At 39.1% G+C, this 23,709-nt stretch overlaps 1 protein-coding gene across 1 annotated transcript in view; it reads right to left on the bottom strand.

Annotated features, from left to right (window-relative positions):
* Positions 1-23,000, bottom strand: part of kcnj3a (potassium inwardly rectifying channel subfamily J member 3a) — a 40,874-nt gene extending 17,874 nt beyond the window's left edge. Inside the window, exons 1-2 of the mRNA XM_087804408.1 lie at positions 21,598-23,000; positions 17,372-17,588 (exon numbers count right to left, since the gene is read on the bottom strand). Of these exons, the coding sequence (XP_087660534.1) occupies positions 17,372-17,588; positions 21,598-22,275 (895 nt within the window). The 5' untranslated portion in view covers positions 22,276-23,000. The remainder of the gene's footprint in view (positions 1-17,371; positions 17,589-21,597) is intronic.
* Positions 23,001-23,709: the final 709 nt, after the last annotated feature.

The following is a 23,709-nucleotide window of genomic DNA, read 5'->3' on the forward strand; positions in this document are numbered from 1 at the left end:
GAGGATGTGCATCCCGGCGGGGGGAGGGGGAAAGTGCTGGATGCCGAAGCAATCGCTTAACTGTGGCAACGCTTGGAAAACCAAGGAAAGGGAATTACAACAGGGGGTGCCAGCCCTTGCTGAGCAAGGTGGGGTGTCGGGACCATATGGCTGCAGGCCATTAACACAGGCGGGGGAATGTATTAGCATCCACGATACTGCAATAAAGAAAACCAACAGAGCAAAGCGGCAATCACTGTACTTCCTTCGGGCACGATCACCATCGCTGCACATACAGGACGACGCCGGGGTTCATATCTGGACCATGACTTTCTGCTGGATTTGATGCCAGATTTAGAATCGTAGCCATTAGCGTCAGTGTTCGACAGGCTTTTAAAAAGTCCTCGCTATAACATGCGCTTGTTGTCGAGCAGGTGGAAACATCAACTTTGAACTTTGGTTCAACTAACCTGAAGTCATAAAAAACATGTATTTCACCTTTAAAATCTGTCAATTGTGAGGTTTTTCTCTGGACATTTTTTAAATAGTTCTCTGTTGGCCGGTGTTTTTCAGTCTATGCCTCATTCTACTTCACTTTTAATAAGTATACAAGTTACATTGAGCCACTGACCCTGTTTGAAATAACCGTATTTCTTAGTAGCAATGATGGATAAAAACACGAAAAATAGGAAATGCAATTTTCCTTAAATTTTTCATTTGAAAAAAACGACATTTATATAATATCAAAAATCAAGAAGATCGAACAGTGAGAACCACTTGCGGTCAAGACACGTTTAGATTTAATTTTGAAGCCAATCTTTAATATAATTTAATTATTTAATTATCTTTAATAGCCATATAAAATGACTCAACGGAACGGATTTAGTCCCAGGGTGATCAGTTAGACAAAAATCATCAGATTTTTAACCTAACAATAGACAAAATCCAATTTAATATTTACATTGAAATTTTTTTTAATTTTTCAAACCACAGTACCAAATAAATTAAGAAGTTTTGCCATCAATAGAGATTCTAAAGAACAAGTTTTGCAAGAGTGGTAAAATATTATTGTAAAATAACAATAATTAAGTCCATTAACAATTATTTAGAAATAATCTTGTATAACAAGTACAAACATCTGGAACCGCATTAAAAACGTGATATGTCCTAAAAACATGTGTCATATTTTTGTAGTACTTCTTTGTACACTCGTACTAAGATACTTGGGTTCTTGGTTTGGATGCCTAATCTGGTTTCATTGACTCTCTTGGATAAAAAATACCTTTTAAAAATCTTTTTACAAGAACATACATACATTTAGCTAATTTCTGTAGTTTCACCGATATTCAACACTTTGCGTTGCTTTTGGACAAAATCGGCATTTTACGGTAAAGCGCTCTAGTTTAGATGATGCAACATGGCCCACTGTAAAGGAAAACAGAAGATTTAATCATTTATGGATTGAAAAAGTATCTAATTGTGGCATTCCCATGTGCCCTTGTGTCAAGTTGTCAACAAGGAGTATAACTTGAGGAGACATGGGGACATGTACTGTATGTTGCTAGTTCCATACATAAGTACTGAATGATTTATAACATTGTGTATCCATTTTTAATCTCATAGCCTGTCATCCAACAGGAGACGGTAGTAGAAGGGTTAATCGGTCCACAGGCTGGACGTACTTAAAAGGATCTGGTCCTGTGGATTTCCTGTAGAAATAACATCGCTCAAACAGTGGGAGGAGCCAATGTCTCTCACAGGATACTTACCCTTTAATTTGATATGATATTCTTTCATTTTCGGTCTAGTTTACACCCAGTTATTTATAATTTAGCATAAGCATTTATTATTTATGTAATTTAAGAGCGATAAAAGGTTTAATAAATGGTAGAACTGGTTAGTATATCTAGTCGCTAATAGTGCTAGCTGCTGCCATCTTTCATTCTAAGGTGAAATTTACAAGTTGGTGAATTTCTTATTTTTTTCCCCCTTGAACCTTAAACCTAGACTGAACAGAAGCATTATAGCACCACATCCAACTTCAGCCATTTTAGTTGAACTACAACATTTTACCGATGTTTTTTTTTTTGAGATATAAGACATGACAGAATGTATCTTGGGCTGTGTCCCAAATCGCGCACTTCTATTTTGAGTAATCTTTTGAGTGCACAAGTGCGTCCCGATGAGCAGTGTGCGAAAATGTAGTGTGTATCGAGCACTCCAATGGCCCCTAAAATTGAGTGTGGATCGATGGACACTTTCCACCCTTAACGGCGGCCATCTTAGTGGCGTAGATGACGCTAAACAGAAGCTACGTCACTGACGACGCGTCTTCTGAGCAGATACCGGCGTAAATGTCTCGAGAAAACACACATTTTACCACAAAACAACACAACAACAGTAATTACACAATGAAACACAACTTAGTAATTTGTTTCAATTGGCAAAAACCGCAGTGTCGGCGATAGGATTCCAACAGCTGGTTGAAATCAGCTTTAAAAAGTAGTAGAAGAAGAAGCTGTCGAGTCATGTCCGATAAGTGCGAAGCGGCAGTTTTTGATTTGAGGCAGTACTACCCTGTCAAAATGTAAGCACTGGTCAAGTCTTATGTGTACTGTAAACCAGTGCACTCTTAATTTTCATTAGCCACTAAATACGACAGTTCAATGTGTCTTTTGTAATTGATACGCCATCAAGAAGTTCTTGTTCTTGTGTAAAAAAAACAACACTGTGCTCAACCATTCATCTGAAGAGAATAACTATTACTCGTACACTGGAGGCAGAGAGCAAATGATTCAAGTAAATCTGAGCCCGACAGTGTGACAGGAATAGAAGGAGAGATCCCAGAGGTGGGTCTTGCAAGAAGTCGAGCTCGAAGAAGAACATGTTGGTGCTGCCGCGCAATTGATTCGCCGGCACTACGGGGACAAATTCCACCGATCGATCTCGCCCGTGACCAACGGTTACGTCTGAGACCGAAGAAATACCTTCTTGTCTTTTAACGGCGCCATTTTTCAAGCGGGTGTCCACCCAGGAGCACAACGGAGGTCACCACCTGCAATTTTGGTTAATAAATAAAGATGATTTTCTCTTCAAATTGGCGAAAACCTGACGTCAAATCTAACAGTCAATTCTTCCCGAGAGACCTCGGCGCTGCCTCTCTGGTGATGTTACTTTCCTCAAGTTCATCCGGGGTCGTCTGCCACACCTCCACGAGCAGTGATTTATTGCCACCCGTCTATGCCTTTAAATTCCCTAAAGACTCGATTAGGTGGGACCCGTGGGAGAGCTGCACAGTTCATCGCGAGGCTGTAATGAATGTAGGAAAATCTCTCGTCTCTTATCCCCCCCCGTTTTAAAAACAAAACTTGCCTCCATTTGCCACGACTACCGTTCTCTTAAAACTCTCCACCAATCAATCGTGTTTATAATCCGTTTCCCGACCTTGATTAGGGGTTTAAATCTGTAACGTTTATTTTGTGGACCCTCATTAGAGTGTTGCGGGGACCACAGGGTGTTAGACCTGGTGTAGGTCAGAGTCCTGTGGTGCCGGTCTCTTCCATGGTCAGACATTGAGGGCAATTATTTCGCAAGATAACCAATCTGCTCTGATCTCTTCTCGGACTCAACTCCCAATTAGACTTCTCTCGGGATGTGTCGGGAGTTTAACGTAAGGTCTTATAAGGAGGGGGGCGGTTGTAGGTTTGATTCCAATGAGGTAGGATCGACCCTTAGCTGCTGAGAAAACTCTAGCAAGACTAGCCTGTCTTTAGGAACTTTGGGGTGTTTAGGGATTTGTTTTTGGTCGCCGCAATGTCTCGCTTCTTAACACAGTACTGGCCAATCTACCCTGAATGTTGTCTATATATGTTGTCTATATACATACGGTCATGTTAAAAAATTCCATTGATTCAATATTGATTATTATTCAAATTTCCAATATCTTACCATCTTATTTAATGTCTTTTTATTCATCCATTTATATTGGTTTTAATTGGAAAAATATCCTGATTACTGATAGAATGTAGTGTTCAAAGGGTTAAAGTTCAACTAACAGGTTAATTGAAGTGTTTCGTAAATAGATGTTGGACTCTATTGTACTCATCAGTATGTGTCTGTTCGTACAAAACTATCTTTTCATTGAAATATTTACATTAGAAAATGATCTTAAGCCCACTGAAATAATATAGTTTTTCTAGAGCAAAAATCTTGTTTACCAAAACCACACCCACTCTGCCAATGTTTGTCACCGCGCATCATCAATCCCGGAAGTCTCCCCCTCCAAGGGACTTGTTGTATAAACAAAGTGGGGTGTGATTACAGCTGGCTGGAGGAGGAGCGAAGCCCGTTATTACGTCATACATGGACTTCGCTCTTGTATCCTCTCATTTGTCAAGATTTCAGACGGGGGAGAACTTTTTAAAGTAATACGTTGAAAACATGGTCATAATGAGGGAATTACTGCATCTTGGAAAGGAAGATTCAACATTTGAAACATGGTAGTGAGTCAGGAGAGTTGAGTTTTCACATTAGTTGACCTTTAAATAAGAAGAAAGCAAAATAGTTTGACCACCAACAAAGGATTCAAGCTATGATTTCTTCCTGATCAGCACCACTGTGTCTGCAGTGTTGTTTTCTCTACAATCATAAATAAGTCTTTAAATTCAACTCAATACAAAACTGAACTGCTGACATGGATTTTAAAACGGTCTTTTTATTCGTCATCTTATATTTGGCCGGATCTGAGAAGGAACATTACTCTCCTCTCGCAACATCGCATTCTTTTCTAAATAACCTAAAATATGAAATTGGGTGTCAGAATGTTCCGCCGCTGATTGAAGGCGGCGTGAGACGTCGATGGAAGAAGGAGTCTGTCGACGGTTCATCTTGTACTGAATATTTTCAGCGATCGACGAAATACCGCAGGAAAAGTGAGGGTTTTGTAAAAATTTGATTAGATTTTCCACACATAAAAATATGAGAATGTAGCTAAAATGTCTTTTATGTTGTTAACGTATTCAACCCATTCATTTCTAAGATGAAGGATGTTCTTTATCTGACCACGTAAGAGAGAAAATTTTACCTTGTGACAAAGAAAAACACCTACTTGAATGTGTTCCACAGCCTTCACCACTGTTACGGTGGTTTGTTCATCCCATTCCGAACTCTCGGGTTTTTCCAGTCAATAGAGGTACCAGATGATCTTCATTCTGACTTCTCTAGGATGTCAAGTAACGCCATGTTCCGCTTTCTGCAGCTTTTGTTTCTCACATTTCTTACCAATTCAAATGACAACTTAGTTATTTTAGAATCTCGATTTAACACAAACATACTTTGAAGATTTATTTTGTCTTTACACTCAATAAGAATAGCATTAAATGAGTTATTCAGGCCTGATTATGACAGAATTATAACAGCATAACAAACGAAAATAAGGAGGAAACAGTACAATATATATATATATATATATATATATATATATATATATATATATATATATACACAGTATATATATATATAAAACCAATGTTAATAAATACATATATATATATATATATATGTATTTATTAACATTGGTTTTCGGCTTTTGGTTCCCCTTGACCCTGAGATAACGCAAGGGTTATTAAAGTATTTTCCAGGTAAAACACAGGTGTCCAAACTTTTTCCGAGGAAGGATACATTTGATGCACAAAAAGCGAGGGGGGTTAACATCTTACCTAGAGTTATCTCATTCGAAATTTCAAAATAAAACCTCGAATATCCTTAACAGAGTCAATGCAAAATTGAGTACAGTGGTCCTTCGCTATATCGTGGTTGACCTATCACGGCCTCGCTGTTTTGTGGATTTTTTTTGGTGTTATTTTGCATGTTTTCTTTTACAGTGTACAGTATGAATGTGCATGTGTGTTCTGCGTCCTGACTGGCTAAGTGTTACCAGCCAGTGTTCCACCTTAATAAGTTGGTATTGTGAGTTGTGCATGTGGCGTAGTCGGGTCGTGTGCATTTGTTGTGATTGTGAGGAGGCGAGCGAAGCATGTGTTCGTGTTTGTTCGAGACGTCCGCTGGTCCTGCTTCCAAAAATAAACCAGTCAAGCCAAACAAAAGGAGTTGTTGTTACTTTAAAGACTCCTGTGACAAGTTTCATATAAAACTATCTGGACGGCGAGTTACTGACACTAAGGGACGAGGCAGCTTAGTTTGGGAACTTGAAAACCAACTAACTACGGTCAAGACACTAGAAAGGCTGAAAACATGTTTTGATTTTTGGTTTCATTTACTTAAATTGTACTTATTATTAACTCTGCGAACTTTGAACTTTGAGAGTTTAAATGAGAGAGAACTGTGAGAAAATGTGAATGCCTGTCTGAGAAAAATGTATAAAAGTGTGTGTTTAGGGATTTTACACCCTTAAAACATCTATAACAATTGTAAAAAATAAAGTTGATTACTTCGTGGATTTCATCTATTGCGCATTATTTTTAGAACGTATCCGTATAAACCACTGTACTTCACAAACGGAAAACAATCTGTGAAATTTGATTTCAAAGTGTCTCTGGTTCGATAAAAGCATGTAAAATGGACCCTAAGGGCCAAATTAAATCTGGGCTCCAAATGACCCCCGGAACATTCGGGCTCATTAGAAGATGATTCTTCACAGACTCATTATCTCACCTAAAGTTGTCTTGGAAGAAAAAAATCGACGTCTCTCGGGCAGAAACCTTCAGCAAACCAGACTGATACAAAGACTCGAGTCGTAGAGGAAAGCTCTAGCAGAATGATCTATACTCTTAAGTACTTTAAAGTAAGAAAAGAAAGGTAAGATAAGAAGTATTCAGAAGGATAAGAAAATACTTTTCTTTATATTTCTTGGAAAGCATTTTCTAGCTGAATATATTTTCAAGAGAGAGAGTTCAGTCAGAAGAATTGAAGTCTCTTTAATGTGACTGAATGAATGTGCGCTCGCACAGTTAAATATGGAATAACATGAAAGAAGCAGCTATCACTTCCCCACTGATCCCATTTCAAAGTTGAACCAAAAGAGGAAAGAAGCACAAGTATAAAAAAAAAAACACACACACTCGTGTACTAAATCGGGGATTACATCCTCCAGAGTCTTCACTGGCTTTTTACTGGGGTCATATCTTCAGCTCAAGTCCTGAACCTCTAAATCCTACACTGCAAATATTTGTGCATTTTAACAGGTTTAATCATGTAATTAAAGTTTAAACTCCACCTTTTCCTGGCATCTCGAGTGTTAATTATTAGTTTAAACACGTTTAATTTGTCAAGTCTTCCAGAGTTGGAAGTTTTTAAAACACCAAGTCCAATGTTATGTTGTTTTGAAAAGCGTTCGCCGCAGCCACATATTGGATTTATGCATAACAAGAAAAAAAAAAGAAAACACATGAATAAACATCAGCGGTTGATCCAGTCTATAAGCGTCCAACCCTTCCCTCCCACGCACGTTTTAAAAAAAGAGCAGATAGCCGGGTTATTTTTCTCATTCCATAACAGTGAATCACGGCAGAGCGTCGTAGCGGCGAGAGAAAGAGGGGGCAGACGGGATTCTGGGCAAACAATCGAAATCAATGTATGACTTCATCTGACAATATCTTTCTCATCTGAAGTGAAGCCGCAGGACAAAACGCATCAGAAGAAAAACTCGCTGTTCTGAAGATGTTGTTTGTGCATCTCATGTGCTCACAAATATGAAATAAGAAGATTGAATAATACAGTAAACAAGGGATGGCGAACCTTTTTTTTTTTTTTGCACCGCAGACTTCATGAGCTCCAGATCAAAACAGTCAAAATACATCGAATAGAGTTTGCGTTTGACTCATTTTCACTGCTTTACGTGTTTATTTAAAGGAAAGCTAAAGTAAAAACCCAACTCTCCTGACTCAAGTGTTAAAAATGTTCAAGTATTCCTTTCCAAGATGCAATAACTCCCTCATCATGACCATGTTTTGAAGTTTTTTTTCTTTATAAAGTACCCTGTATGAAATCCCGGCGAACAAGAGGTTACGAAAGCAGAGTCCATTATGACATAATAACGGCTTTCGCCCCGCTTTGTTTAGTCCCCTGGAGGTGGGGACTTCCGGGATTGAGGACACGCGGTGACAAACCTTGATGCTTGACCAATCAGAGCAGAGTGGATGTGGTCAAGGTTAACAAGTTTAATCTCCACAAAAACAAAAAGATAATTTACTGAAGTGAATATTTCCATGAAAAGAGAGTTTTGTACGAACAGAAACATACTGATGATACAATAGAGTCCCACATCAATTTAAGACACACTTGAAAACATGAATTTAAGAGTCAAGCTAGTGTTACTTCAGAGAAAATACCATTTAGACAGTAATAATATATATATTTTTTTTAAATATATATATATATATAATTCTTTCCGTACAGCCTGATGGGTTTGGGACCACTACTCTAAATCCTTAAAATATATATATATATATATATAATTCTTTCTGTACAGCCTGATGGGTTTGGGACCACTACTCTAAATCCTTAAAAAATATATATATATATATATATATAATTCTTTCTGTACAGCCTGATGGGTTTGGGACCACTGCTCTAAATCCTTAAAAAAAAAATATATATATATATATAATACTTTCTGTACAGCCTGATGGGTTTGGGACCACTGCTCTAAATCCTTAAAAAAATATATATATATATATATAATTCTTTCTGTACAGCCTGATGGGTTTGGGACCACTACTCTAAATCCTTAAAAAATATATATATATATATATAATTCTTTCTGTACAGCCTGATGGGTTTGGGACCACTACTCTAAATCCTTAAAAAAAAAATATATATATATATAATTCTTTCTGTACAGCCTGATGGGTTTGGGACCACTACTCTAAATCCTTAAAAAATATATACATATTCAATTAAATTGAGGAAAAGTGAAAAAAAAACGTTGGCATTGTGGATTTAATTTATTACATTTTATAAAATGAAAAAAATAAAAATATTTAATAATATATATATAAAGGTCTGACTTCAGGACAACCATCACTTTTTTTGTTCTAGAAAAACCCTTTAAAAGAACATTCTATTTGTTTCTTCAACGATACTTATCCTTTTACTAAATATATACAAATATCTGTTTAGTACAGATATTAGGATGTTTTGGAAACGTCTAATATTTCTTATTCATCTTGTTGTGTTGCCTTCAGAGTGTTACTCACAAACGCTTGTGAAGGCAGGAAAACCTGCTACAAGATGATGTGGATAACAGTTTTCACTTCTAAAACCCAAGAAAGGAATAACGTTTTCAAAATCCCCTAAAACACGAGCTGCGACACTCGCACAAGAAAATCCTGAAGTGAGTTCAGTCCTGGTATGCTAATTAGCTCCATGGTTGAAGGCAGCTCAACATCTGTTCCAGGCAGATCCACAATCCGCTCGGCTAATGCACAGATTGCCTCCGGCGTCGTATTTAAGCCTTTTTTTCTTCTTTTTTTCGCAGAGTTCAGCGGCATCTCTGGTGTTGACGGGAGACTATTTTTAAGTCCACGCCGACTCCCGGATCGGTCTAATGAGTCAAATATGTGGCCCCGCGAAGCCATTAAAAAGTCATTAGCGTCATCATTGCCTTTAAAATGTGTTTACCCTCAACCAACGCTGACCTTGAATCAAAGTATTCAACAGATTAGGAGGCTTTTGTCAGCGAGTTCTATGGGCCAAACGTTTCCTTTTGTTACCTCGCCGTCAAACACTTGTCAACATTTGAAGGGAATAAAGAACGTAAAGAAGAAAAAAAGAATAAATCGTGCTAAAAAGCGTCAAGTGTCTGATGGATATCTGAAGCCGAACTCAATGAAAGTAACCATGGCGACGACTCACAACAAACACGGGAAGAGCGACTGCGGCAAATATCAAGCGCCATCCTTGTCATCCTGTGTCAAAGACGATTTATTAAAGATGTTGACACACACTTAATGTATTCAGTATATAGAAGCGATGTGAGTCAAATGTGGTATCTGTTTAAATACGTAAAACTAAGTATTAAAAAACAGGACATTCAAGATAAACTAGAAAAGCAGTTATTTAGTTTCATTTTGAAAAAAAAACAACAAGATTTTCTCTTAAATAATATTAGCAAGTGAGTTGTAACGAGTCCTTTTTCGGGTCATGCTAGTGTATTGTTTATTTTTTCCATCTGACCGTCGGTCTGTGGTGATAATCCTGACATTTAACTAGTGGACATGGGAGAAAAAAAAAAAATTGGGGTAAATAATTAGGCATATTTTTGTAAGTCTTTAAAAGATGACTGATATCAATCAGGTAAGTAAGTAAGGTAGCATATTACACTAAAATTAAGCATTTTCTTACCACAAGATCATTTTAAAAATCCCCTTTCGAAATGAGTGGTTGACGTCAATCAAAATGAACCGTCAAAACTCCATGAATGAGCCATTAAAAAAAAACAAGTGGAGCTTCATCATTTTGAAGAACACCTACCCCTCCTTAAATAGTCAAATTCAAATCAGAAGATGGCAAAAGTGTTAACTGTGGCAAAAGTAACTCGGGGGCCATTATGTTGTTCGATAGCTTCTCGTTTCCTCTGTGTTTATCTACATTAGTGCAGCCCTACAACTTACTCCACAACTTAGGGAATCTATTCAGAGCAACTCGACCTGGAACAATAGGCGAATGATTGGAACCCAGATAGTCACTATTTTCACTTATCAGCTTCACGATCAATTTTGGAAAGTTTCCAGTTAATATTGATCCAGCGACGACACATAGAAGAACATCGATCTGAACTGATGGACGCAGAGATGGATCAGAACTTTGACTTCTCTACTACTGAGCGACTGGTGTCGTGGGCAGGAGATGGAAGCCCAGTGGTTCTCGGTTTAGTATTCTTCACCATGTGTGAAATGGTGTCAGAAAAGGGGTTTGGTCGTGTGAATGGATTGAAATCAAAGCCGGTGTGTTGATATTAAATACACCTCTAGTGTGATGGACGTGAGTAGGAGAGAGGGTGTGATCTCACAGTTGGCGATGCGTGAAGGAGAAAATAATTAAGGTTCAAAGATCTTTCTCGCATTTCAAAGTTGTACAATACGATTTCACGACCAAAAGAGCTGGACATTTTTTTATTTCCACACTATACATCAACTAAACTGCTTCATTTTTATTCATCATTTTATTTTCATTTTACGCTCGATTGATTATGACATTTCCTCATATGTATTTCACCTGGACTTATACAATATTTTTATTTAAGCTTTTATAATGTCAGCCCAAGACCAAATCAGGTTTTTAATCATTTTATCAAGTATAAAAGCAGTACTTTTGAAATTAAATACAAATAATTTTGCTAAAAAAAAGTTACAATGGGTTCGTTTTCATTGTTTTATTTTTAGGCTGTGTATTTATTCTGTAAGTATTATTTTGGGGCATAATTTAGTATGAGAGACGGACAGTTTTAATATTGTTTTTTTTCTTATTTTTCTGAATAGTTTGGAACAAAGCCCCACAATTGCTGTCGGTTTCTACTAAAAACCTGAGTATTTGAGTCTAGAAATGGTCTTATTTTAAGATATTAAAAGACGAAAATGACGCACGAATTGTTTACAAACTGAAAAAAGAAAAATCATTCTTGTTAAGTGTCTCGTACTAAGACAATATTCTTGTTTGAACCCTCATGTTATCTCAGGGTCAATGTGACCCGAAGACCCGGATGTGTTTGTGTCATCCCTTGTGTTGCCTCAAGGTGAACGACAATGACCCAGAGACAATGCAAGGGATACCACAAACACATTTGTTTTCGGGCCTCCGGCTCACCTTGACCCTCAGATAACGCAAGGGATACCACAAACACATTTGTTTTCGGGCCTCCAGGGTACCTTGACCCTGAGATAATGTAAGGCGTACCACGAACACATTTTTTCTGGCCTCCGGGTCACCTTGACCCTCAGATAACATAAGGCGTACCACGAACACATTTGTTTTCGGGCCTCTGGGTCACCATGACCCTGAGATAACACAAGGCAAACCACAAACAATGATTTTTACTTAACGCAATACCCCTTGTGTTGCCTCAAACCCACCTGTTCAAACTGGCACACTCCCTATAAACCAGATACTCTGCACTGCACTCACTTTTATCTCGATGTTTTGTTTGTTTTGTTTTTATTGATACTATGATCTTTTATCACTCCTTTTTTGTAAGGTGACCTTGGGTGACCTGAAAGGCGCCTCCAAATAAAATGTATTATTATTATTATTATTATTGTGTTGCCTCAAGGTGAACGACCTTGACTCAGAGACACAAAAAGGTATACCACAACACACATTTGTTTTCGGGCCTCCGGGTCACCTTGACCCTCAGATAACGCAAGGCAAACCACAAACAATATTTTTTACTTAACGCAATAGAGAAATTTCTACTAAAGTAAATTGGGCTTAATTTTCGTAATATGTAAAACATTTTTTGTCAGATGAGTCCAGCTCAAAAAAGACATTTAAACGATCCGTTCACATCACATAAAAACCCCTTTTGACGCGTCGCTATTTTTGGTAGAGAGCCCCTCGACAATCCCTTTTTTTTTTGCGTCTTTTTCTCTTCAACGTTCCATGTCGGCTCGCGATTCCCTCCGGCGTCTCAGAAATCCAACTAACGACTGTCTCTCCGACGAGTGACGACGGTAACACCAGCTGGCAGTCAGGCTTCTCCGAAGAAATGTGTTTGACAATATCCCACCCACCATCCACCAAACCAACCCCCCCCCCTACACACACACACACACACACACCTACACACACGGACCTGCAGTGGAGCTCGGTGTAATTGGGCAGAAACGCTCGGCAACAATAGAGGAATGAGTTCACACACACACATGTACGTCTGCTCAAGAACTGCTCAAGTTGTCGGTTGTTTTTTTTTTTCTCCCCCCATTGATTGTTAACACGTCAGAAAACGCTCCCGCACTGCTGTAAAACCACCATGCTTATTTGTTTCTGCGGCAGCAGCCAGACATCGTACACACTTCATTAATTGCGGCGTGATGTAAACCCCATCTTTTCCCAGGGAAAAAAAAAAAAAGCTGGATTTCACAACAAAAGACTCTCCTGGCTCTTCTCCAGGAAGGGAAACCTGCTTCAAGCAAAACATTGTTTTTGGGCGAGAGGACAGCGTTTGTCAACTCGTGTCCAAAATGCTCTTTGAAATCCGAAGGTTGCGGCGTCTTGACAACGATGGATAAATAAAGTAACGCGGAGCAGGTGAGCGTCGCAGCTTCTTCCCTAGAAAACGCACGAGCCGTGGCAATAAATATTTAATCTCATTCTTCCTCGGCTGTACTTCTTCTTGTCCTGGGCGAGCACTTCCTCGCTACGACAAACGCCTTTTTGTGTGCTTTTTTGTTTTTTTTTCTTCAACGATTTTTTTTTTTTCATACCCGGTGACGTCTTGTCAACGACTTTTAATTTGCTGAAGGGTTTGCGGTGCGATTCCACCCCGTGCCGTAGGGAATGAGGAAAAACCTAAGTTTAGGTGCAATGCTGCAATCCTGAATACTCAAGGAGCGGTTGCCATGGAAACAGAGTTACATTGGCCAGAAATGAAAGCGTCTGAGGATTTAGACTTTTCACTGTACATTAATTTTTTAACCGTAGATTGTGTCTACATCAGCCTCCGACTCTGTGGAAGCACTACTTCCTCACCCGGTCCAACTATAGGCGGTTTAATTTGTTACCACCGTGTGGTTGTTGTCGTGAGTTACGACATCTATAAATATCCCTGAATACACATTAATTACTGTAAAAAAAAGTTACATTTGATGAATTTACAGGAGAACGAAACAAAAGAGACGTTTTTCCGGACGAACCACTTGGATTATTCGAAGCTGAAACGCCGTCAAACTTGCCAAGAATGTTAAGCCGGGCTGCACAAAAAAACTAAATTTGGTGTTGCTTAATAACAGGCTGTCGTTTCCATGGTGACCCCGAAGTGTTAACACAATGACAAAGACAGCATTATGTAGATTTAAAAACCAGTCCATCACCAAACAAAAGTCAATACTTTTTTGATTTTGATTTTCTTATTTTCTCGCCATTCTTGTCCTTTTGTTTTCTTCTGACCAGGCACGACAAAAGTCAGTCACCGCTACACGTTATTATACGAAACATAATTATGCATGAAGACATAATTTCATGATGTCAATAATGAATTGCCCACCGGCCCACTCGCACCACGAGCCTCCAAACTGCACAACAGCTTGTACAAGAAACAAGATTGAGAGGGTTGAGATTGAAATGGAAGGTTCCTGATTGAACACCTGAGAAGCTTTCAATCTCCGACTGGATTTCATGTTTCGGTTTCCTCCGGGTTTAAATGAAAATGTAAAAACAACTTGAACATTCCTGACTTTAACTAGGGGTGTATGGAAATATCGACACTTTAATATCGCTATATTTTCTATTTTCTTTTTCAATTTAAATCACATTTTATCAATCAGTTATTTTGTGGTTTAAAATTGACTAAAGTGTTTATAAAATAAAATAATTATATCTCAATATTATTATATTAAACTTCCGGCCGCTAGGTGGCAGCATTCATTGTTTCGTCTGCAGCTAAAGGAACAATGAAATCCTTCAAGATCCTCCTGATGACTGAGGACAAGAGGATACAGTGGACTACAGCAGTTTTTAAAGCTGAATTTTTGGATATATTTTGGTTTTCAAAAACAAATTAAAGCAGTTACGACTTCGTCAAGAGTCATGTGGTCTGTAAATTCCAGAGTCAAGTACTCGACAATACTACAAATATATCCTTGTAACTACAGATTTGCAATATAAAGTATTGTTGCCGCTGTATCATGATACGTATCACCAGATTCTTGCTAACACACATCCCTAATTTAAACTAGTTGTAGCACTAACACTTTATTAATAATATTTTGCTTGGTACATTTTTGAAAATCACAATTTTTGCAGTAGAAAATGCAAATCTTTGATGTAGAAAAAAGCGTCAAACTCAGTAACACACGGGGGCGAAAATCTTTTAGCAGTTTAAGTCACAGGCCACACAAAACTTATATTCAACTTTTTCTTTTTCGTTCCTTGAGGCTGAAAATATCTTAAGACTATTTTTTTTTTTGTTCTTATCAAACAAATTCCTTCAATTAGTTTTACTCTTATTGCTCCATCAATCATCTCTGTCTATTATCTTATCTTTAACAATGACATCTTTATAGTAGTGATGGTCTGAAGCTTCATGAACAGTGTCATTTATTTGAGAGTCCACTAGATGGCGGTCTCTGCTCTATTTTCCTTTGTTTTGAACAACTGTTCTAATTAAACATCACTTCATAATCATTTCTAAACTGATGGCGCCACCTACTGACCTCTAAACAACATGACACTGCTTCATGAAGCCTCATCATCCCATAAACTACAGTATAGGTCTCCAACATAACCTTAAATCTACCTTGATTTTGAGCGAACTAACCATAACCATGAAATAACTCGACTAGTTCTGACATTTGTCCGCCGGTAAATGGATCTTCCTGAGTCTCAGCGCGAACCGCCGAGTTCAGGTATGGTTGACCGGATCATCCATTTCCTGCTGCACCTCTGGAGGGAGAATCGGAAGACGTAGGTGGGAAAAGCGTGGAAAGCGAAGACCGGCATTACCGGAGGAGCACGAGTCGACAGACTTCTCTTCCTCTCCACATTTTCGTTTCTCTGATAAAGTCCCAAATTGAGTGAGAAGGGAGAGCCAGAGGTCTGAGAGGCCAGTGTTCTCAGTCTAGCATGTTTCTCTGCCTCCGAGTCGTCTCGGAAAAAAAAAAATCCCTCTTCCCGATTCATGCCAGCCGTCGTACGTGAATTCATTCAAGTACATTCAACATCTGATTAGTGGAAGTGCTTTGATGTTCACTTAGTTTCGTTTTTTTTTTTTTAAGAGCTCTTGTCATTAGCTTGACACTCGAAGGTTCGTAACAGAAGACGCCGAGAGGGGAAAATACTGCGTCGCCCTGGTGTTAAAGGCTTATTAAGAAAGAGAGTTTTGCATATGGTTAATAACAAATACTGCTTAGGAAAACCACTTGTATACATACTGTGCTAATACATATTTGTAGGCAGGGCTGAAGACTTTCTTCACTTCCACGTTGATAAAGGCTTTTATTTATTACATTTAAACGTTTTCTTTGCTGCTTGGATTACTTTCAGATTGATTTGATAATTTTGAAGTAACTGGAAAACATTAATTTTAATTTTCTTTGGAGTACATTGATGGTCGCTACATTAGCACGGACATACATTTTTGGCTATTACTTTGAAATAGTATAGTAGTATAGTTATATAAAAATGTTTTAGTTAAACACAACATATTTAGTTAAACACAACATATTTAGAAGCTATATACATGTTTAATTCTGCACCTGAAGAAGAGCCATTCGCATTTTCGTACATTTATATATGCTGTACACTGACTCTTGAATCATCTATCTCCTACTTCTTTCAATATATATTGATGTATAATAAACAACGTCTTGTTATGCAATGAATTATCAAGTTGGTCGTATCCTTCCCAGCTTTTGATTGAGGCTCCTCATAAATGTCTTTTCGGTTCTCATTTAAATCTTCAAAAAAAAAAAAACGACTTCCGAGTTCCGTAAAGGCTTTTATCAAATCTAAAATTAATATCATACCAGAATATAGCAACGTCTGAGTTTAACAGATCTACCACTTCGGCGCTCCGACACATCTAAGAACCTTCACGAAAAAACTCCAAGATGAGACGAGTCCAGATGGGAATAATTGTCTTTTGCCATTATCTGAGATCTCTGTCTCCATATAAGCAGTCCCTGAAAAGTGCAATATCCGTCCCGGCGCTGGGCTCTCCCCACACTTTATCAGCGGCGTCTGATGAATCCTGTTCATATCAAATGACCACATGAGAGAATTTTTACTTCGGGCATCACTCATCTTGTGGAAATGGAATTCCTGGATTCTAACGCGACCTCAAAAGCACATTAGTGCCCCCCCACCACCATTAGAGAAGTTGGCCCTCTGCTAAAAGAGCGAAGACCGAGAGTCGTTCTTTACGCGGTTCAATAGACGAATATATATTCTCACGCTCAACTGAAAAGGAAGGAAGAAATGGACTCAACTGATGGCAGAAACACAGCGGCGTTTGATGATGAACGACATAATTCGAGGCATTTGATGTGCCGGCGACTGAATATGGATCAATAAAAAGCAATCAAGGAGTCAATAAAGAGCCCATCTGGACGCCTGGTATCACGGGAAAGACACAATAGCACAAGAGAAGCCGCTAATCTGAAGGCAGGTGGTGGAAGAAACATGTGTTGCTTGTTCTGGGACACGTTTGTTGTTCACTCACCCGTCGTCTCCACGATCCCTTCGAGGATCACCACGATCTCGAACTGCTCCGTTTGCATAGACCTCTGGGAGAGGTCGTAGAAGGGGCTCTTGGTGTCGATCACGTGGCAGATGGTGAGAGGCGAGACCAGAAAGAGTTGATCCGCACCAGTGCTGAACCCGACGTCCAGCTCCAACTGATCCAGCGGAAGGAACTCGCCTTCGGGAGTCTGCCGGGACTGGAGAGAGACGCCGAGACGTTTGGTGTGAGTTAGAGGCAGAGAGACATGCTTATGTGCAGCCGAAGCAATATATGTGTCAGTGACGCCGACAACAGTATCAGAAATACATAACAACAGTCGCGACTCTCTTTAAGGGCCTGCAGATGAAATAAAAATGACACCATTCATCTGTAAACTTCCCTTCAGATCTGCTGTCCTTTGGACTAGAGAGTGGACTCTTTGTAGACTAGAGAGTGGACTCCTTTATGGACTAGAGAGTGGACTCTTTGGGGGACTAGAGAGTGGACTCTGTAGACTAGAGAGTGGACACCTTTATGGACTAGAGAGTGGACTCTTTGGGGGACTAGAGAGTGGACTCTTTGGGGGACTAGAGAGTGGACTCTGTAGACTACAGAGTGGACTCTGTAGACTACAGAGTGGACTCTATGTAGACTACAGGGTTGACTCTATGCAGGCTACAGAGTGGACTCTATGTAGACTACAGAGTCGACTCTATGTAGACTACAGAGGAGACTCTATGTAGACTACAGAGTGGACTCTATGTAGACTACAGAGTGGACTCTATGTGGACTAAAGAGTGGACTCTATGTAGACTCCAGAGTGGACTCTATATAGACTACACAGTGGACTCTATGTAGACTCCAGAGTGGACTCTATGTAGACTACAGAGTGGACTCTATGTGGACTAAAGAGTGGACTCTATGTAGACTCCAGAGTGGACTCTATATAGACTACACAGTGGACTCTATGTAGACCCCAGAGTGGACTCTATGTAGACTCCAGAGTGGACTGTATATATAGACTACAGAGTGGACTCTATGTAGACTCCAGAGTGGACTCTTTGTAGACTCCAAAGTGGACTCTTTGTAGGCTACAGAGTAGACTCTATGTGGTGTAGAGAGTGGACTCTATGTGGACTAATAAGTGGACTCTTTGTTGATTAGTCAGTGGACTCTTTATCCAATACATTTGTCAGACCCTTGTTCTTAAGGTTTTCCGCAAAATCTTGTAGGGGCCCTTAGACTAGCAGCTCATGTATTATATATAAATGTGACCATCGTTTCTGACTGTCGGACGGAAATATAACTTGAAAAACGTAAAAATTAAGGAATAATAGGAATTAGTGATTAAGGGACAAGGAACTGATCTTTTAATTTTCTTTTTTAAGATGGAATGTTGAATTCACAAGGTTTTGAAGGAATCCCTGTTTACTGGTATGGCTTCTAACTGCTGCTTACACAACAGACCAGCAACTAAAGCACTAAAATGTGAAGCACAACTTTAAATGGAAATGTGTTAACAAAATAGTTTTGGGTACAATATCTTATATCTATTAACCAGTCAGATAAGTAACCGTCTCCCGGGTACTACAGGGTTACTCATTAGTGTCTCTTCTTGGACTCAAAATGACATGAACTGCTCTGTGTCTGGACTGAGTCTGATTTTCATTTTTCGGTCCATTTTCTACCAGTTTTTATATTAAATCATCGAGAGTATTGTATATGCTAAGTGAGTCGAGTCTGGAGCGGTAATACTTCCCTGACCTCAACACTAACAACCAGGTCAGAGGTTAAACAGCTTGTGGCACCATCAGGTGCGACGCATCGCTCATCGTTCTGACTGTTCACCCGGGTCGACATAGATCGATCCCTGAACAGTTTATTGATCTTAGTTTCACCGTCCTTGGCCAACAACGTTCCATCTTAAATTTAGTGGCGACCTCAAGCTTTTATGATACCGTTTAACCTCGCTTTGATTTGTAACACAGCTGCTCAACAGAGACCTTGAATGTGACCTCAATATTTATATCATATTTATATATAGTAATATCATTTCTTTTTTTTTAGATAAATAATTGAACAGACACATGTTTGGATTACCATGGAAGAAGGCATAAATTAGATTAAACAGACCTTGACATGTAAAAAAAAAGTTCTAAAAGACTTGCATAACATGACATATGTAAAAAATGTATAAAGACTATAACCATAAAAAGGGAAAACAAAGATCTTTAACAGGTTATATGTAGTGAACTAGTAATACAATTGTTGGCCAATGGAAACATTTCTAAATGGTCGGTTTTATTGTGACCTTTAAGGATAAGTGTTGGCTCCACAGTTCTACTGTAGATGTATCTGGCTTATTTGTTCATTTCTTGTTGATGTTAATGCATTTGTTTGGAAAAATCCAATGATAAGAATCAAAATACTTCAACTTAAGAGCCGATATTTAGTTGTTTTTTTAATCTATATCTATGTCATTTCACTGACAAAAACTGATTTTAGGCATTCCATGTTTTCTTTTCTTTCCATTAGTCACGTGACACACACAGGAATTACTACTTGATTGTATAACCATTTGAAAACCTTTGAGACTTTCCTTGTTCTATGAGTCAGAGTCAGTGTTGAAGGAGCAAATGTATGTATTGTAACACTTACACCAGAAAGAAATCTTAGTAAATGTAGCCCCCATGAAGATTCCTTTAGTTAAATTCCTTGTGTGAGTGAGTTCCACTCCTGAGCTACTTTTAATTTGAACTTTTCCATTTCAGTTTTTGATCACTCCCATTTCATTTGACATCATTGATGGTTTGGTCAATATTGGATGAACATTATCGAGTAGAGGAGATGCAATGGTTCGACCACTAGTCTACTGTCTTTCTTTATCAACCTTTATTTATCGCCAACAAAAACCAATACATTTTTGAATAGAACTCTCACAAGGAAAAAAAGAGACGAATAATGATCACTTCAATATGAAGGGAAACCTTTGTCCATGTCTGAAATATAGGCAAATCAAGTTTTCTCTTTGTAAATTTAGGAAAACTACTGTGGGATTACGAACATTTTTAAATACCTTTTTTACTAGTACTAGGGGCAGAGATAATAATGATATCCACAAGAGAGCAGAGGTGGGCACTTGAATTTCCTCAGGGGCCACATCATATAAGGTGAAAACATCCCCAAAAAACAAAGGGCTTAAATGTTAGTTTGATTTAATATATATATATTTATTTTTTTAATAATTTCATTTGAACAAAATATACAATTTAAAATCAATTAGAATCCAAAAAGGTGTTATTATGCCATATAATAAATTGTGGAATATTGAAAACCATATATATTTTTTAAATAAAACCAAAACCCGTAAAATAGATGACGGGGAAAAGAGGATAAAAAAGGTTTTTAAAGAAGATATTTATCAACTTATATCTACAGGTGAACTAGCAATCTTAGATAGCCAGTATGATCTTTTCCTTATGTGGGCCACATGTGGCCCAGGTCTTAAATAAACTAGTCAAGTTTTCTCTTCGACAAAATCCCTTTAAAATGAGGGTTCCGCAGTTTTCAGTACATTTTAATGTATTTTCTAGTTAAATAATGAACATAGATATAACACTATACCATTCATATTAACAATAGATCAGGGGTGGGTAATACATATTGTACTGGGACTGTTATAAGCGACCGTCAAGTCAAAAGAAGGAAGAGACAAATTAAGAATTCAATATGATGGGAAACTTAAAAAAAATTAAAGCTTTCGCGTTCATTTGATTTTATAAAGTCATTGTTCAATTTTTTTTATTTACAGAAAAAAAAAGTCATGTTTAATACATTTTTGTAATTTAAAATAGATCAGAATTGAAAAACTGTTATCATGCTATAAACTAAATTGTGGAATATGACATCGTATAAACTTCTTTATGATATAAAAGTGCTACAAAGTAGAAGAAAGGTCTTCAAACAGATCTTTAACTAGTTATATGTAAAGTTCAACTCGTAATAAAGTCGTTAAATAGCCAGTTTTATCTTTACCGCATGCGGGCCGCATAGATGGAGTCAGAGAGCCATATGTGGCCCCCGGGCCACACTTTTATCAGGTCTAAATTCTAGAAGTGGCCCCTCATTTTAAAGGGATTCAGTCAATGTTTAAACTGACTTGTTTGACTAAAACCAGGGGCAGAGATAACACTTACAAACACAGTAGCGTCTCACTATATACTCACTTTGAGTAACTTGCAGCGGATCTGTGCAGAGACCATATGGCTGTTTCTGAGGTTCCCCACCCTGAACATGAGAGTTAGTTTCCCGTCCCTCATGGAAATGGCAGCATGCTCGCTGAACATCAGGGTCTCTGCCCTCTTCTTGGGCTGGGACATCTTGATGAACATGCATCCGATCAGAAAGGCGTCAACAATGGATCCGAGGATCGACTGGAACAGAAAGAGAATGATCCCCTCGGGACATTTGTCTGTGATGTATCTGTAACCGTACCCTATGGTGGCCTCGGTCTCGATGAAGAAGAGGAAGGCCGAGGGAAAGTTGTACACGTTGGCCACGCACGGCGTGTACTTGTCGTTGTGCGCCTTGTTGAGGTCCCCGCGGATGTAGGCGATGCACCACCACATGGAGGCCATGAAGAGCCACGCCACCGTGTAGGTGAGCACGAAAATGAACAGGTTCCAGCGCCATTTCAGGTCCACCAGGGTGGTGAACAGGTCCGAGAGGTACCTGCTGGTCTCGCCGCCCAGGTTGCCATGCTGGACGTTGCATCGCCCGTTCTTGTCCACGAAGCGCTGCCTCTTCCTCTTCTTCTCCGGGGGAGGCTGGTGGAACCCAGACCCGCTGGATGAGGTGGTCACTACCTGGTAATCGTCCCCAAATTTCTTTCGGAGTGCAGACATACTACGAGGGCAGCAGCGGGTGGGAGAGGGAACGCGAGGAGAAAAGGGGGGACGAGAGAGGAGGATTTTGGAGTCAGAATAAAGACTTGCTGCAGTCCGTCTTGTGCGCAAACAAGTGCGCGGATTCTCACTTCACTCTCACTGAGTCCTCTCTCGCCTGAGACTTCTGCATCTGCTCTCCTCGGCCATCAAACACCGAGCACACACTTTAAAAGAAAACAAGCCATAACTATAGCAACTTTTTTTTTAGGGCGTAAAAAGAAAATCCGGGGGACGCGCTGCAGAAAAACGCTGCTGCGCGTAAAACTGTTCCCTGCGCGCGCTCTGTGCGGGTTTTTCTCCTCCCAGTCCAGCCGTTGAGGTGTGAAAACATGAAACCAAAACCTCGCCAACGACGAGGAGCTGCAGGAGGAGGAAGAAGAAGAAGGATGGATGGATGGATGGAGGAGGAGGAGGGTCAGGGGGGGAGAGTCCGCGTCCCGCTGCTGCTGCTGTCGTCGTCGCCTGGACTTTGTGCGCATCGACGCAGCTTCTTCTCGTGGAGGTTAGAAGCTCTTTCTCGTCCAGCAGATGCTCCTTCTCTGTGCGCGCTCGCTTTTTGGCTTCTTTTTTTTTCTTTTTTTTTTTTCCACTCCTCCTCGCGGCTCCTGCGCACTCGCACGCTTGCTTCCAGTGATGCGTTCACTGACGCCTGCTCGAGACTCAGAGAGACAGACAGTTCGGAGGAGGAGGAGAGACGAGGCAGCTCTCTTCACTCTCCTTTCACAGTTAAAACATTATTAAAAAAATCTTCCCTTCACGCTTTTTTAAATCATTCCTTTTTTTTTTTAATTACAACATCTATAAAACTTGAGTGTTCTGGTTGTTACAAACACCCTGTTTCTTCAAGTGACTTAAATTTGATTTGCTCTAATTTAGTTAGTTGGTTAGAGTCTACTAGGTGTAATAACTGTTATGTAAAGTGAATTAAAATGTGAAAAAAGAAGGGATTCTTGTTTGTATTTTTCTAAAACATTCAATTGAATGTCAAACATTTAATTATTGCTATGAATTTGAGGATTGTTTTAAGTTGTTATTTAAACCCTTGTGTTGCCTGTGGGTCAAGGTGACCCGGGAGCTGTAAAACAAAAATATGTTTGTGCCTAAAGGGTCAACATGTTTGCATTATGTTGGAAAAAAAAAACTTTTCCCTTTTAATTGTACTCTCTTTTTTCTATTGTAATTCTTGTTTCCCTCCGTCGTGCGGAAATATAAAGTAATAACTTATCTTATCTTAGATGAAGAACATCTTGTCAGATCACTGATGTAAGGAGGAGCCTGACCATGAATAGATCTGAAAGTAAGAACCAGAATTTTAAAGTTGATCCTGAAAGAAACTGGCAGCCAGTGATAAGTTTCTAAGGATCGGGGAAATGTGAGTTCTTCTACTAGAGC

The sequence above is a fragment of the Callionymus lyra genome, chromosome 12, assembly GCF_982586985.1.
Source record: "Callionymus lyra chromosome 12, fCalLyr1.hap1.1, whole genome shotgun sequence".
NCBI lineage: Eukaryota > Metazoa > Chordata > Actinopteri > Syngnathiformes > Callionymidae > Callionymus > Callionymus lyra.